The sequence below is a fragment of the Mus musculus genome, chromosome 2 (assembly GCF_000001635.26).
Source record: "Mus musculus strain C57BL/6J chromosome 2, GRCm38.p6 C57BL/6J".
In the NCBI taxonomy this organism is placed as follows: Eukaryota; Metazoa; Chordata; class Mammalia; order Rodentia; family Muridae; genus Mus; species Mus musculus.
Window position 1 is genome coordinate 127,769,689 of NC_000068.7, and position 17,351 is coordinate 127,787,039.

General features: G+C 43.6%; 1 protein-coding gene across 9 annotated transcripts in view; it reads right to left on the minus strand.

Moving 5' to 3' along the window:
* Window positions 1-17,351, minus strand: part of Nphp1 (nephronophthisis 1 (juvenile) homolog (human)) — a 48,182-nt gene that overhangs the window by 28,957 nt on the left and 1,874 nt on the right. For all 9 annotated transcript variants that reach the window (NM_001291013.1, NM_001355429.1, NM_001369236.1 and 6 more), the window contains exons 2-7: window positions 10,375-10,448; window positions 9,416-9,476; window positions 7,581-7,705; window positions 4,210-4,411; window positions 2,413-2,514; window positions 571-704 (exon numbers count right to left, since the gene is read on the minus strand). In NM_001291013.1, coding sequence (NP_001277942.1) covers window positions 571-704; window positions 2,413-2,514; window positions 4,210-4,411; window positions 7,581-7,705; window positions 9,416-9,476; window positions 10,375-10,448 — 698 coding nt within the window. The remainder of the gene's footprint in view (window positions 1-570; window positions 705-2,412; window positions 2,515-4,209; window positions 4,412-7,580; window positions 7,706-9,415; window positions 9,477-10,374; window positions 10,449-17,351) is intronic.

The window sequence follows — 17,351 nt, forward strand, 5'->3', positions numbered from 1 at the left end:
GGACCAGCTGTGCCTATTTCAACTGGGAGTCAAAAGAAGAGTGTGGAATCACCAATCAGCTCGGGAAACTAACCAGTCTTCTCAGGGGAGGCCCAGCTAGGATTCAATGCCCTAAATGGATTACAAAATTAAAGTAGCAAAATTTGCCTTCCTTATAAGAAAGTGTTGAGTTATTAACAGTAAAAATAAAGCCAAAAACTTCTGAGGCTGCAGATGATTTAGTTGGTAAAATGTTTGGCGTGCAAGTGTTTTGAGTTCAAAACACGAGAGCCGACATTAGGTGTGGTGATGTAGGTGTGGTGATGTGTATTTTTAATCTCAGAGCTGGCATGCTGGAGACACAAGGTTCCTGGGGCTCACTGTTTACCCAGCCAAGCCTAATTAGCCAGTTCCGAGCCCAAGAGACACCCAACATTAAAAAGCACAGTGCATTACTCCTAGGGTACACTATCCAAGGTTTCACACACACGTGTATACATTGCACATGCCTGCACATACAACCCACTAAACACATGCTCGAACATGCACACACAGGTTTAAGCCACCTGGATGCCCTCTCCCACCTCGTACCTCTGCTTCACCTGGGCTCCATCTGCAGTTTCATCCACCACCTCCACGTCCTCCTCACCGTCCTCCTCACCGTCCTCCTCACCGCCCTCCTCGCTGCCTTCGCTTGACTCCAGCTTGTCTTCTTTATTATAGGGCTGAGAGATTGTGGACATACAAAGTGATGCTCAGTCAACACAGAATCAAACCACAAAGATGTATCAGTACTTAGCATAGGTGAGGGTATCTGTATGCAAAGCTTGTAACACGTGTTTGGTAATTTCATTATTTGGAAAAAAAATGATAGACAGGCACGGTAATTCTACAACTTGGGAGCCTGAGTCAGGAGGATCTCGAGTTTTAGCCTGGCCTGTGCTCCACAGCAAGAGCCTGCTTAAGAAAAAAAGGGAAAAAAAAAAAAACAGAAGAAAGAAGGAGCAGGAGGAGGAGGAAAAGAAGGAAGAGGAAGAAGAGGAGGAAGAGGAAGAAGAAAAGAAAAAGAAGAAGGAAGAAGGAGGAGGAAAAGGAAAAAGAGGAGGAAGAGGAAGAAGAGGAGAAGGAGGAGGCAGAGGAGGAGGAAGAAGGAGAAGAAGAAGTAGAAGTAGAAGAAGAAGAGGAGGAGAGATAAGTTTAGCTTATATACCTGTCTATGTCAGATGGAATTTAAATTAAAAATTAAGAGAAGAATCAGCAAAAGTGCTGGCAAAAATGATCTTGGAATGGGATGCCCTTTTTAGAAGTAATACCAAATATAAAACCAAAAGTTATAACTGGAAACACAACACTAATAGATTTAGCTAACAAAACTACACATTAACTGAAAGCCAACAAAAATATCAAACACAAATGTCTGAAGGGAAATAATCCTCATTAATATTATAACAGCTGTTACATTCAATAAGGAATGATATAAATAGGAAATGAGGAGTGTTAAGGCCTAGGTCAAATGTTAAGGCCTAAGTAACTGTTACCTGGCTAACCTGTCATTTAGTTCTGTTATTAATATTATAAGAAAACTTTCTCATATGTTGTTTCTGCTGTTATTAGGAAACTTTCTCATGCCCAAGTTGATTTCATATCCTGTTACTAGAATGATCTGAGCTCTTGGAAACGAATCACAACAGAAGTGTGTGTGTAGATTTCAGGCTTAAAAGCCCTGTAGGCTCTTGACTCAACGTTCAGTTCCCAAGTCTGGGCTGCAGCCCTGATCGACCACTCCTGGGGCCTATGCTCAATAATATCCCTGGCTGACTGAAACCCGTGTTTGTGTGGTTTGTGAGGGGGCTTCTGGACTTACTATACTCCAACGAGGAGTAATAAATGCAAATAAAGCCATAATCAGATTGGTTTTGATGACCACAGCCAGCACTGTCAAACATACAAGAAAACACTCTCAGGTACGCCAAATTAGTAAAAACAAATCAAATCCAAAGATGTGTGTGTGGGCCATCACAGCAGCGGCTGGCTACCTGTTCTTGGTCTCTCCATCTCTGTTCTGAAAGCTTTCTGACTACACCAGGCACTGGGGAGGCTGAGACAGGCAGGTCCCTGGGACTTGGTAGCCTAGGTTGAAACCCAATGAGAGACCTTGACGCAGAAACGAAGATGGACAGTACCTGAAACAGTACTAACCCAAAGCACGCTCATGATGGTAGTGTTCCAGAGCTTACAAGCATGCCCGGGCAGGCGGGGGAGGTGGGGGGGGGCTGGTAAGTGCATTTCCCCTACTCACTGTCTCTTTAAAATTAAAGCCAATTCTCTATCTCAAACCATTCACGTACCAACAGGCCAGAAGCACAGCGCCATGCTTATTACCATCAAAATGGAAACACCTTAGTTGGGAAGGCAGAAATGGTCAGGACTAACCTCCAAGTAGGTCCTGGGAATGAGACCCTCAACTCCTTCAGCATCCTTAGCCAGCCACCAACCATCAGGCTTCTTTTCAATTATATGGAGAACGTCCCCTTTCTTAAATGGAAACAAATTAGAAACTGAACAAAAATTATAAAACCATGAACAATATTTCATTACAAATGCTTCAAAAATATCTTTTTTTTTTACAAAGGTAAAATGAGTTTATTTAGTCCCATTTAAAAGAAAAAGAAAAAAATCCATAACACTCTACTACTGACTCTTTGTGACTATAAATGAACCATCACATGAAGCATATATTCAAGTGACAAGCACCTTTTCACTGTACGTGTGCGTGTGTGTGTGTGTGTGTGTGTGTGTGTGTGTGTGAATGCTTTGCCTGCCTGCATGTCTATGTACCACATGAATGCCTGGTATCTATGAAAGTCAGAAAGGGCCTTGGATTCCCTGGAGCTGGAGTTACAGGTGTTTGTGAGCCACAGTGTGGGAGCTGGCAACCAAACCCAGGTCTTCCGTAAAAGCAGTCAGTGCTCTTAATGGCTGAGCCATCTCTCCAGCCCCCTCAGTACCATTTAAGGCACCATGCTCATGCTAACACTTGGATTATATAGAAGACACTGTGGATTTTGCATCTCTCTTTGGACAATATCTTTCAGAAGCAGCATGTGAATCCTTGAGGAAAATCAGTTCTGTGAAATTAAAATTAAACCATATGCTGAAGCAAAAATAGAACTTATCCAATATATTCCAATTAACACCTGGAATGACATTTATGCATACAGAAAAATATAATCTACCATCTAGGTATGCTAGTGATACCTTTAATCCCAGCACTGGGAATCTATCTATCTATCTATCTATCTATCTATCTATCTATCTATCTATCTATCTACCTACCTACCTATCATCTTTAATGAGCAAAGAAGTTCTACCACTGATGATACTGAGAAGCAAAGTGTTTCTTAGAGTATACATTATGTCTAATATTGGTAGCATTCTTCAAAACTGAAAAAGAATCCCATGAACTAAAATGTAAATGTGTAAGTTTTATAATAAACTTATACATCATATTATTCGTTATTTAATTCTGAAAATTGACAACTACAAGGACTAAGATTAGTATATTCTTTAACATTTTCACTCATGTTGATGGCAGAAAGTCACAAGCTTCTTCAAGAACCACAAGTCTCAGGCCAGGCTGACTTAGTGGGAAAGTGGTTGTCTAGTACTTGTAAGGCCTGCAGTTTGCTCTCTAGCACCGAAGAAGCAATAAATACCCTGACGGGGTTTGGGGGGGGGGGTGAGGGGTGGTGGTGGTGGTGGAAGGGAGTGTTTTGTTTTTTTGAGGCAAGGTCTCATCATGTAACCTTGGCTGGCTTGGAACTCACTATGTAGACCAGGCTGATTTTGAACTTGCATCTGTCTGTCTCTGCCTCCTGAGTGCTGGCAGTAAAGGCCTAACTCCATTGCCAGGGGCTGCAGAAGTGTCTCTAACAACTTGACGCATGCCTGTTGCTGCAAGCTGCAGGCTCTCCTTAAGTAATTTCATGCATATCACAAGTATAAAATTTACCCTTATTAGGAGTTATCAAACCTGCAGCTATTTTTTTAAAAAAATCTTTAGAAGGAGTAATTTTAATAAGAGAGCCTCTGATTAGTGATACTTAGATATTTTGGTTATTTTTCTAAAGATGGATTATTCTCAGGACTGTGTAACATGAGCACGCATAGCCTTTTGTACTGTTAGCCATGCAGTTACCCTGGCTATCCTGCAAACTTACTCCGCCTTACCTTAAAGGTCAAGTCCCCAGTCTGCTGAGCAGCGAAGTCCCCAAGAGCGATGTATGTGACAGTTTCTGTTTCTGCTTGTTTCGGGGAGGCTTGCTCTTGCTTTCCTTCTCCATCCCCTTCTGACTCTTCTTCCTCTCCACCAGTTTCTTCTTCATCATCTTCAGTCGTGTCATCTTCCTCCTTGTCACTGTGTGCCTCAACTCTGTAAAAAACACTTCTATCAGGAGGACCATCTGGAGTCGCATGGGGGCGGGGGAGGAGGGGGCAGTTCTATCAGGAAGACGCCTGGAGTTGCATCCTGGCATAGTGAGTGAGCAGAGAAGGCCTGCATGGACAAGAGCGGCTCTGTATTTGGAGCTGGAAGTGGAAGGAAGCAGGAAAGTGTGGCTGACAGTTTCCACCCGCAGGCTGAGCTCATGGGTGGGAGGCACTGAGGTGGAGGAGGAGCCGGAGTGGTCCCTGCGCACACTGCTCAAGCATCCCCTCAAGCGGTGCAGACAGCATGGGCACAGGTTTCAATTCTGCCTCTGCTTATCCCTCCTTGAATAAACTCGGGTAGATTAGCTGGTCTGTGTGCTTGCAGTGCTGAGAATGGAACTGAAGGCAAACGCCTGACTACTGAGCCATCCCCCCAGTCCATGGCCAAACTGTGGCCGCAGCCTCCCAAGTGTGCGATTAGAGATGTGTACCACCACACTCATAAAAAAGCTGTAATCATCTCTCAAAAGAAAAGAAAAAAGAGGGGAGGGGAGGGGAGGGGAGGGGAGGGGAGGGGAGGGGAGGGGAGGGGAGGGGCTATGATTCCTGTTGGCTGACCCACTGGTGAGCTGTCCTTGTTTCTGCTGCTCCTTTGTTCCCTTTCTTGGATTTTCTCTGGCCCCCTCCTTTCTCCTTTGGCTCCTTAAGTCGGAAGCTCTAATCTTTTCTCAATCTTCTTTCCAAATTACTCATTCAAACCTATACACTTTCCCCTAAGCACCACTTTGGCTATAACTCACAAGATATATTCATTTTCTTATTCATAACATGTTCTGTCAGTGCAGTATTTTCTTTGACTCATGAGTTATACAAAAGTGTATGATTTAATTTGCAAATACTGGTGACTTCTATTTTTTATTATTGAATTTTAATGTAATTCCAAAATTTCAAACAGTATACATGACACAGATTCAAATTTTAGAAACACACTGACAAGTATTTTGTGGCTTCTGCAGTTCCTTTAATTAACAATTGATGTCACATGTGCACTGCCCTTGAAAAGCAGCACACTGTCCTTGTGCACAGAGATCCATACAGTCTACACAACATCATTAGTCAAGGTTGCTGAGCACCAGGACTGATTTACTGACCCACGGGCCTGGCAACTCTAGCTTTATACACTTGAATCTGTTGTTGGGATTATATTTCCCCTAGTGAACTCACTCTTCTATAAATATAAAATGGTCTCGCTATGTAGTAAACACTTCTGGCCTAAATATCTACTTTGCCTGGTTAAAGTAACGGCCTTACTTGGCCTTTGTTAGCATTTGCATATAATATATTTTCTAATCTCTTACTTTGAAGTTATCTATTAGTTGTCACTAATGTATAACTCTTATAAGCAATATGCATATTTGGGTCTACAAAAAGAAACAATACAAAACAAACAAACCCAAACCCCAAGGCAACCTGACAATCGCTCTCTTTTAAGCAGAATGCTAGTCCACTTACCTTTGACGCAGTTGTCTCAGTGATGACATCACAGCACGTCATCTTTAGTTTACTTCCGTCTCATGTGCTACTTTTGTTGTTTCCCTTCTTTTCTTTTAAAAAAATTGTTTACTGAGTAATTTTTAGCATTCCAGCTGTTTGTATAGTTTTCTTAGTTATGCATTTATAATAGACTACCTGCTTATATTGCTCATTTACCTCCGTTAAGTTTTATTTTTGTTTTGGCATGTCTAGTGACTTTTTTATTAGATCCTGTGATGGGCATATTTATACACGGGATCATATTGTGTTCTTATAGTGCTGATATGTTTAGTGTTATACAGCATTAGCCCAGGATGTCCTGGAACTCCCTTGTAGACCAGGCTGGGCCTTAAACTCAGAGACCACCTGCCCCTGCCTCTGGAGTCTGTGCACCACCATTGCCTAGTTCTCGTTAAGTCTCTTTACTCTCGGATTTAAGTCTGAATTTTTCCAGCATTATAATCTGTTAAGCTCTCAGATTCTTCTTCTCTTCCTTCTCCTCCTCCTCTTCCTCCTTTTTTTTCTTTTAGTCAGGGTTTCTCTACCTAACCCTGAATACTGGGCTGGAATACTTACATAGTGGAACATGTAAACCACGTCAGCCTCAAACTCACAGAGCTGTCTCTGCCTTCTAAGTGTTGAGATTAAAGGCACGCACTACCAAACCTAGTGTTCTCAGTTCTTAGTAAAGGCCTGCTACTCGTCTTCGGGATCATGTCCTAGGCAGCCCAAGCACACACCAGACTTCTGTACTTGTCTTTCTTCAGTCCTTTCACTCTGAGGTACCAGGACTCAGTCCCAGTGGACTTAACAACTCTAAAATTTGATCTCTGGCACCTCAGCCCAGTAAGGCTGGTTAGTGCCCATTTCATCCCTAGGGAACAGGTGAAAGCCAGGGCTCACTTTGAATATCTCCAGTGTATGAAGGATGTCAGTCCAGCGTTGTGCAATGTCTTCTAAGAGCCGCACCCCCTTATCCCCTCATCTTACAGTTGTTTCTAATGGGAGCAGAAATACAACACTGGCTACTCTGTCATTCTTAATACTAAACATCAGAAAAATCCCAGAGTGTTTGTATGTATACCCATTAGCATCCTACCCAGAGTTCAGAGTAAAAGGCTGAAGACCAAGCTGGGCATGGTGGCACACACCCACAATTCCTGCCCTGAGGCTGCTGAGGGGGAGGACTACACATCCAAGCCCAGCCTGAGCTACACAGCAAGACCCTGTCTAAACAAGCAGAATACCATTTGAAGAGTCTCAATAATTGATCTTTCTCTCTCCACAAACTGAATTTATTCATAACTACAGGGGGTCTGCTCTATAATTTGAAAAAACATTATTAATGTTCTTTCTAGCAACAACAAAACAAAGTGCATGTCTCTGCTTTCAATGTTCCCACATTTATGTTCTCTGAAAGAGGAAATGATGTACGTGGACAGCCCAAATCACTTCTTTTGTGATTCGCTTCCAAGGCAGCATGTGTATTTTCTATCTCTGGTTTATTAGCTCTTCAGATCTCTAGTCTATTGCCCCCGCTAGAGTATGGTCTGAGAGCAGAGACTACACTTTGGTATGTCTCTATTCTGAACCAAGTTTCAAAGGTGCTGCCACAGGCCTGAGAGAAGAAGGGAGCTTACTTGAGAGCGTCTTTCCTGCTGATGCTCACGGCAAGCTCCTGCAGCTGGCAGGCTAGCTTCTCCAGAAGGCTGTGTTCCTCCTCCTTCCTCTGCTCATAGTTCCCCACAGGTGCAGCTTCATCAGCCTGTGGGAGAATAGGCAGCTGTTTCATTGGGAAATCTACCCCAGATTCCATAAATGTATTTAATGTAAAAGGATAACATCAGGGCCGGAGCGATGGCTCAGTGACCAAGAGTGCTTACTGCTCCAGTGGAAGACACAGGCTAGATTCACAGCACGTATGAGACAGCTCATTATAACTCCAGTTCTAAGGGATCTAATGACTTCTTCTGGTCCCTGAGGGCACTGCAGGCATGAGGGGCACATAGAATCAGATAGGCACACATTCATACCCATAAAAATATATTTAAAAAAAATAAAAGAAGCCAGGTATTGTGGTGCACACTTTTAATCCCAGCACTCAGGAGGCAGAGGCAGGTGGATCACTGTGAGTTTGAGGGCACTCTGGTCTATATAGGACAGCCAGAGCTACAGAGTAAGATCCTGTCTTAAACAAACAAAACAAAGCAAAACAAAGCCAAGAAATATATGTAAAATAAATAAATAAATGTTGTAAGGAAACATTAATTACCAATGTGAGAATACATTTACCTTGGAGAGTTTATAGTTCACCGATTCGGAATTCAATGAAAATGAAAATTTTGAATTTCCTTGTTTCTTTATTATACATTACAGATCCCTAAACCTGTATGGGACAGGTTTATGTAGTAAAATTTTAGGCAGCCCAAAAGATAAGGAAGGTTTGTTCCTAAATTCCAGCATTTACTGGTGGGACAAGGTCCCCAAACCCCTTGAAAGCATCCTCTTGTTGTCCTTGGCAGAAGAACTATTAGGCTTTCATTGCTCCGAAGGGGCCAGCCTGCCTCTGACACAGAAGAGCCCAATGTCACTGGAGAGGTTCGAGCTAGATAGCTGCCCAGGTGCAGGATCAAGCATTCAGAATTGGTGGTCCCCACTGTAAATGCCCCGAGGGGCTTTAGCCATGGCCACCACGGAAATTCCTGTTCATCTCACTTCTGCAGTCACTGATAGGAGAGTTACTGTGGGAGCAAAAACCTCTTCACCAGGTCCTCTCTCCCCATACATTTTAAATCTAAATCTAAACTGTAACACACAAGTAATCTAATGCAAAAGAAAGGGGGAAAAACCAAAAAAAAAAAAAAAAAAAAAAAAAACAAATTGTTCCCAGGTTTCCTGAACTGGTGGTGCTGGGTAAAGCAAGAGTCTCAGTATCTGCAATCCCAGCTGCTCTGCTCTCCGGTAAAGCTCCATCATAAAGCTATCGGGCAAGGGCGGTGGCTGATTCTGGCTGTCCACTTGACACACCAGGCAATGGGAATCTCCACAGAAGAACTGCTTCCATCAGACTGGCCTGTTGGCATGCCTGTGGGACATTTTCGTGACTGTTAATTATCTCAGAGGCCCAGCCCTAGGCAGGTGGGCCTGTGGAGAAGGCAGGCAGCTGGATGTGAGCCTGAGAGCTGACGATGAGCAGCAGCTCTTGTGGGGTTTGCTTCAGTTTTGGTCTCTAGGCTTCTGCCTTGAGCTCCTGCCTGGCTTTCCTTGGTGATGACTGTGTTCTGTAAGCGAAGTAACTTTCCTCCTTGAAGTTGCTTTTCGTCATGGCGTTTATCATAGCAAATTGAAACAGCAATCCACAGCCGGCTGTGGCTGGACATCACCCCTGATGCAAACCCAGGCTCTTGGCGGCTGAAAATCATCCCCACGAAAAGCATTTGTGTCAATGGAGATTTTGGTGATTCATCATACTTACTTTGTTTAATTTTTGAAGGGTGTTTTTATTTTCATCTACTGCCTGTTTTAACTGGATACATCTAAATTTTGAAAAGATAAAGTATAGGTCAGTTCTCTATTGTCAGAACTAGGCACTACTTTTTATCAAATCATCCACAGTTTCTTGAGTGGTAAGGCTAATTGTTCACCTAGAGAACAGTTGGTCACATGAAGACAGCTGAAAAGTGACTATCCTGAGCAGGGACAAATGGCTTTTAGAGATTTGTGACCAGGTCTTCAAATCTGGGCTCTGCTGGTCAAGACGCTAGGGTGATTCTGCCTCAGCCAGGGAGGTTGACCCCGAGCAGGGTTTACAGTTGCTGTCATGAAAACAGCAAGTCCACAACTGTCCGGTGCAGTGTGCTTTCTTCTAGATCTGTGCTACATCTACAGGGAACTTCTAGCCTCATCACCACAGACTGCAGCTAAGCGCCCGCTCTCCCTTCAGAGAACTCAGATTTCTCAGCTGCCCTAAAACATTTGTGTCGTCTTCCCGCTTTAATGTCTAATTTGATTGTCTCGTTTATGTCAGCAGGCATCTCACAGTGTTATTGTGAAGATGAAGACAAAGTTTGCAGAGTACAGGCACGAGTCTTAGCACAGAGAACAAACTGAGAGCAGGCTCCTGTCCGTCCCTGTCCCTGTCTCCGTCCCTGTCCCCGTCCCCTGCAGGGCTCTGCTCTCGCTCTCCTTCCGATTGGACTGGGTAGAAAGTGGTGTTTTAAACACATTATGGAGACATTTACTCACTGATCCTTCCACATTACTCTCCATTACTATTTCATTTTGGGGGAAAGGAAAAGAGTAAGATGAAGATGGAGAGGGTGAGAGTGAGAGAGTGAGCAAGCAAGAGGGGGCGGGGGAAACTTGCTGTACAACATTTAAATAGCACCCGCTGAACAAGCCCTGGATGGGCGGGCGGGCGGACCGCATACTTACCTTTGGTAAATCTCTCTCCTTTTACTCGGTTCCAGAGCACCTGTTAGTTGGCTTTCAGTCACCAAACTATCAACCTACAACAGACGGAGACAGTTTAAAACACTGTATAAACTGCCATGTTGCCTTGAGAAAATAGAACTTTACTAATTTTCCCACAATATATAATAAACAGTTTTGAACATGAGCATACAATAAAGTGGAATTTTACAGTAAATACTACACCTGGATCCTACCATTAGCATCTTATAATGCCTGTTTATCTATCCAGGTCTTTTTCCCCACAAAAACCATCAGTAAGTGTATTCCCTCAAATCATACACCATTGGCTTCACAAGCTAGAGCACTCTGTTAAGGTCCCAGGTGCATCTGTACAACCCTGAGGCGCACGTTTACTGTACTTTAACAGACGGATTCTCTTCATAACCCCGAACCTTACCAAGATGTAGGAAACTGCCCCACAAATGACTTTACTCCCTTCCTAATAAATCCTTACTCCAATTCTCCTGAGATAAAACCAGCTCATTTTTTCCACTACAAGTGAGTTTTTCCCACTCACGGGGACTGAAGGGAGCTGGCTGGCACGACTGTGTAAGCTCTCCTGTGCCCCATGCTTCTGAGGGATTTCATCCTGTGTGGCTTGGCTTATTCTTCACTACAGATGTGCCAGGACTTTCCTTTGACTAGTGTTTTATGGGCACTCTCCTTACCTCTGTTAAGCTCCCTTAGAGGCAGACATTCTATGGCTTCTCTATAGAGAGTGCGGAAAAGGCAGTGTGAGGGAGAGGAGAGGTCAACTCTCACCAGCTTCCTCTTCACTCTTGCAGTTTGGTGTCCACAAAAATGCTATTAAAATTCACCCCCAGGGCAGAGCCATCCATCCAAGGCCCAAGTGAAAGACGATTCCTTGGTCCACAGATGCCAACATGAATATCTTCAGATATGGACACTGGCAAAACTAGCTAATAGTATCACCATTACCTTTCCAGATATGGCATTAAAGGGCTCCTCACGCCTCATCAAGGAGACTTTCTTTACAATGGACAATTACAGGAAACCACAACAGATCAAAGTGGCAGAGTTGTGGAGCCCAGTCCCAGATGATACATTTACAACAAAACTGCACCTAAGACTCAGGCATCTCTGTGGAAAAGAGGATGGAAAGATTGTAAGAGCCAAGGAACAGGAAGCTTGCTGTGAGATTATGTATCCTAGAAATTTGAGAGAAGCTAAACTGATAAGAGTCTCACTAATACAGCTGCCCAAACAAGACTTGAACAACCTGGAGTCACCAATAGACATGCTAGTGTGAAAGAGATAGAGCTTAGAGACTGGCCTAAACAGAGAAATGTGGACAACTAAGGAAGGCTGAGAGCAGGGGAAATAGCCTTCCCCAGGGAAGAGCACACCAAATGGTTAACCAAGCAAATGGTCAGCCCTGAAAACATACGTGAGAGTAACGTTATACAGACGGAGCAGGAGCAGGCTGTATTTATATATTTAGGAAAACACACACACCAACAACAATGATTAAAGAATAAGAGGCAAGGAAAGAGAGTGGGGCTGGGCTGGAGGAGGGAGTGGCAGTAGCACATGTGAGGATCTGGAAGGAAAGGGAAAGGATAATTAAGAAATAAAAAAGAGAGCTCCTGAGCCAATCTGTCTCCAGATCAAAAAAATCCTGAAAACAATAAATGATAAGTTTCCCTGCTGTACTGGCTGGTTTTGTGTGTCAACTTGACACAAACTGGAGTTATCACAGAGAAAGGAGCTTCATTTGAGGAAATGACTCCATGAGATCTAGCTGAAAGGCATTTTCTTAATTAGTGATCAAGAAGGGAGAGCCCATTGTGGGTGATGCCATCCCTGGGCTGGTAGTCTTGGTTCTATAAGAGAGCAGGCTGAGCAAGCCAGGGGAAGCAAGCCAGTAAAGAACATCCCTCCATGGCCTCTGCATCAGCTCCTGCTTCCTGACCTGCTTGAGTTCCAGTCCTGACTTCCTTGGTGATGAACAGCAGTATGGAAGTGTAAGCTGAATAAACCCTTTCCTCCCCAACTGCTTCTTGGTCATGATGTTTGTGCAGGAATAGAAACCCTGACTAAGACTCTCTGACCCTGACACAACACTCTCTCTTCTCTTCTCTTCTCTTCTCTTCTCTTCTCTTCTCTTCTCTTCTCTTCTCTTCTCTTCTCTCCCTCTCCCCTCCTCCCCCCTCCCCACTTCTCTTCTCTCTCCTTTCTCTCTCTCCTTTCTCTCACTGTTCTGTCTCACCCTGACACAGTATAACCTAGGTGGGAAGCCATGCTGCATTAGACCAGAACATGCATGCAACATAGAAAAATCCTGGGCCAAGGTCATCACCTCAACCTATTTCGGAGGCACCTAGTTAGGTCTGGGAGCTCACTGGAGCTTTCTTCTGTCTCTTGAGACCTGCTTGGTCAAGTTTCTAGGCTTGGGAGACTTTCTATGGCTGAGAGAACTGCTAGATCAGCCCAAAACTCTGAGAACCTCCCATGGCCCTGTGGATTCTCAACCCTGGCACTGTGACAGCTAGGGACACTTGTTTCGCAGGTGTGTTTGGTCATTTTGAGGATGCTCTAGGTGACTGGCTATTGACCCGTTTCTGCTTTTGTTCCTCATCCACTCCAAATTTTCTATAGAATTGAAACTGGTGACAGTAACTCTCCTTTGCCTTTAGTGCAAATCTGTCCTCAAAATACACTGGTCAAATAGCCACTGCAGGCCTAAATTCTGAATGTTTTTAATATCTCAACTGATTTAAACAATTCCATTTTATGGACTGGAAGTGTGGTCCAAGACCTCCTCCCCCATAAAACTCACCGCTCACTTAAATATTTTTCAAGGCTTTGGCTTAAAACCATGTCCAGGGCCAAAGTGCCAACTGTTTCTGCTGAGCCTTCAAGCTCACATCTTCACAGATTATTCCTGAGGTAACAAAGAATCTTTTTGCCTTATACTCCCCTCCTCCTCTGTGTCTGCCTAGCTAAGCCTGGAAAATCCTGTTTGTATCTTTAACAGCTAAGAGGTTGTCTCAGTCAGGGTTTCTATTCCTGCACAAAACATCATGACCAAGGAGCAAGTTGGGGAGGAGAGGGTTTATTCAGCTTACACTTCCACATTGCTGTTCATCACCAAGGAAGTCAGGACTGGAACTCACACAGGGTAGAAATCTGGAGGCAGGAGCTGATGCAGAAGCCATAGAGGGGTGGTGCTTACTGGCTTGCTTCCCCTGGCCTGCTCAGTTTGCTTTCTTATAGAACCCAAGACTACCAGCCCAGGTATGGCACCACCCACAATGGGCCCTCCTACTCTTGATCACTAATTAAGAAAATGCCTTACAGCTGGATCTCATGGAGGCATTTTCTCTAGGGAGGTTCCTTTCTCTGTGACAATTCCAGTTTGTGTCAAGTTGACGCACAAAACCAGCCAGCACAGAGATAAAAGGCCCCCAGTTGTCTGTGCTATCTGCAGACACACACAAACTGCTTATGACTCTGTACATCACTGGGTCAGTCCTACAAGACTCAGATCTGGGTAGGATTGACTTTTGTCTCATATGTTCTACTGTTCTACTCTACTAAGAGTTGTGCTCTGGAGGTGGAACTTGGCTGATCTTCTCCAGGCCCAAGTTTTGTTTTGTTTTGTTTTGTTTTTTACTTTTCTTTTTAATTTCCTCCAAAGTCTCTGTTCTGGTCAGGCTGGCCACTTGAGGAAAATAGCAATTACTCTGCCATTGATGTCTGCTGGTATTCAGTTCTTCCTCTTTGGGAAAGCTAATTCCAGGGTCCACATCTACCACCCAAGTTCTGCCATCAATAAAGGAGGCTGCCAGATATTCTGTCATCTCATGCTTTGGAAAGTTGGGACTATGCAAGCGTGTGGTTGATGGTTTTGTATCTGTAGAGTCAAAAAATGATCTTATTAAATGAATAATAAGGTTTTATTATGAGTGATAGATACACAAGGCTTTAGATTCTTCAGGAGATGACTTAGACAAGAAGTCTCTATCCTACCTGGGCTTATCTGTGTGCTTTGAGACTATAGTCTCTACCCAGATAGAGAGCTCCAGGGCCAGTGCCTGCACTCTTACCTTGAAGCCTACAAGGTATACAGGGCTTGGCATTGAGGCTTGTAAATGTTTTCTTAAATTCCAAAAGCCAGTAACTGTAAAAACTCATTTAATTTGGTTATCTTGGCTTACAAATGTAAACAAGCAATTTATTTTTAAATAGAATGAAGTTAAGAAATGTACTTAGTGTGGTTAGTATGTGGTGACCTAGAGGTCTGCCTCCTGACAACAAGAGCAGAGCTGGCCTCTGTTACTTCAGTCCCTGTTGCATGTAAATTGCCTATTACAGATTTGACATGACTGCTTGTATCCCTTGGTTGAGTGTGTGGAACGAGAGTGTAGAAGGTTTTAAAAGGTTTTGTAAATAAGGTTACCTCTAGGAAACATAAAAAAATGAGCCACATACTCTTGACATGGCAGGTACTGACCGGGGTAGCAACTTAGCACTTTCTACTAGGGGAAGCAAGGCATCATTGTCTCTGGGAATATTTTTAAATTGGAAACTGAAAATAATTTCTTCGGGGGGGGGGGGATACGCTTTAAATTGTCTCTTTTGCAGCCTGACAGTTATTATATAATCTTGGAATACAGCTATAACAATTTTGTGTTAACAAAAATATGAAGTCATACTTTAATACTAAATATGAGTGTTTGAGGTAATAGGTCTCAATTTTTAAAATTTCAGCTTAGCAAACTACTTTTAACCAAAAATTGTGTTTTACTTGAGATCTTTTTGTTCATTAAATAATAATGGACATTGTTAATATTTGAAACAAATATACAAAGGTCATCATATATGAGTGCAAGGAGTACCACTCAGACATCTTCTGTTCAGACACCTTCCTTGAACACTGACTTCTTCTACAAAGCCTCCAGGCGCCGATTCCTTCCGCAGGAGTTTGATGTAACAGCTGGTTACAGTCACCTCACCCTTCTACACTGGTACATGCTCCAGGCAGTTGCCCCAAACCGGCTGTTATAGCGAGCATATTACTTCGTGTAAAAGTTTTCCTTTGTAACTCTGATTCTTAATGCTCCTTACAAAGTTCTACAGTTATTATTTCTTGATTTATGTTCTGTATCTTTGTCATCTCTTAAATTTTATCATGGCCCCTTGGGTGGATCCTCTGCTTGAGACACTCACTGCTGCTCCCCTTTCTGTCAGCCTTTGAAGCGATTCTCAAGAGACTGATGCCCCCAAATGCCTAAAAGCAGTTCGAGTGACCTCTAAAAGGGAACTAATCCGGCCATGGGCCATCCCAATCAGCCCTCTTCCTGTGACTACGGACACTGCTTTTGAGACTCAGAACTAAGACCCCTGGACTGAAGCCTTTGCATCAATAAACCTCTCTGTCTCACCAACTCAGGTCAGGGTAACCCCTTCAGGCCCTGCTGCACTCCTTGGCTGCTGCAGTGTTCCACAAGTAAGAAGGACTAGATCTGACAGCTTCTAAGGATGGGCCCTGTGCCCTCCTCAAACAGTGCCACTTCCACACCAATAGATTCTAACTGGTTAGAGATGATGCCTAGAGACAGGGGCCAGTCAAAAATTCAACCACAAGCCTGCTCCTATATGAGCTTCTGGCTCTTGCCCATTCTGGTTCCTCCCAACCCCTTGATCTCTTTCCTTATTCTCCTCCTAGTTATGTTGTAAGCCTGTCTTTTACATATTTTACCTATGAACTTCACCTTATACCCAGATAAAGGTCCTACAAGCTCCCCTCACCCCCGCACTTCTAAGCCCACAACAGATCTATTTACAAAAAGATGTTTTGATACTGTGGAGAAACTCTGGCTACAGGGGACCTTCATCCCTTTCATCCCAGCCCAGATACAATTTTTTCCCTTTATCCTCTATTTTCTCCTGTCCCTTCCTTTGGTAGCCCATTTTGGAGCAACAGTCCTGACAGTGGGACTGACCAATCACTGTCACCCAGAATTAACTCTATGCCCACTTTCCCTCACTGACCCACTCTGTCTCTCCTGCCTCTGCGCCTCCCCTCTGTCGTCCACCTCATAGATTGGCTCCACTCCCCTAGATCCCACCACCTCAATAGTAGAAACAGTACATATTTAAGGATGATGTTTGGATACAAGTAAGCATATTTAATGATTTAAATCCAGGTTAATCATATCTAGCGTCTCAAAAGTATCACTTATTTATGATGAAAACACAAAACTTTGTATTTTTAAAACAAAAATCCAAAACTGGATAACATATAAACATCTCTCTCTCTCTCTCTCTCTCTCTCTCTCTCTCTCTCTCTCTCTCTCTCTCTGTTTTTCGAGACAGGGTTTCTCTGTATAGCCCTGGCTGTCCTGGAACTCACTCTGTAGACCAAGCTGGCCTCTGCCTCCCAAGTGCTGGGATTAAAGGCGTTGTGCCACCATGCCTGGCCTAGGAAATCTCTTAATCTGTTAAAGATTATTAAATAAGTTATTTAGTGGAAAAAAATATGTGGTGCTAGATCACATATTTAAAAAGTGAACTAGCTGGGCATGGTGGTCCATACCTTTAATGCCAGCATGCAGGAGGATCTCTGTGAGCTCAAGGCCAAACTGGTCCACTTATTAAGTGCAAGACTAGTCAGAGCCACATAGTTGGAGCCTGTCTAAGATAAATTAAGAATTTCAGAAAACACAGTCAGCTATTGAATGGATCACAGGGCCCCCAATGGAGGAACTAGAGAAAGCACCCAAGGAACTAAAGGGAACTGCAACCCTATAGGTGGAACAACAATATGAACTAAGCAGTACCCCGGAGCTCTTGTCTCTAGCTGCATATGTATCAAAAGATGGCCTAGTCGGCCATCACTGCAAAGAGAGGCCCATTGGACTTGCAAACTTTATATGCCCCAGTACAGGGGAACGCCAGGGCCAAAAAGGGGG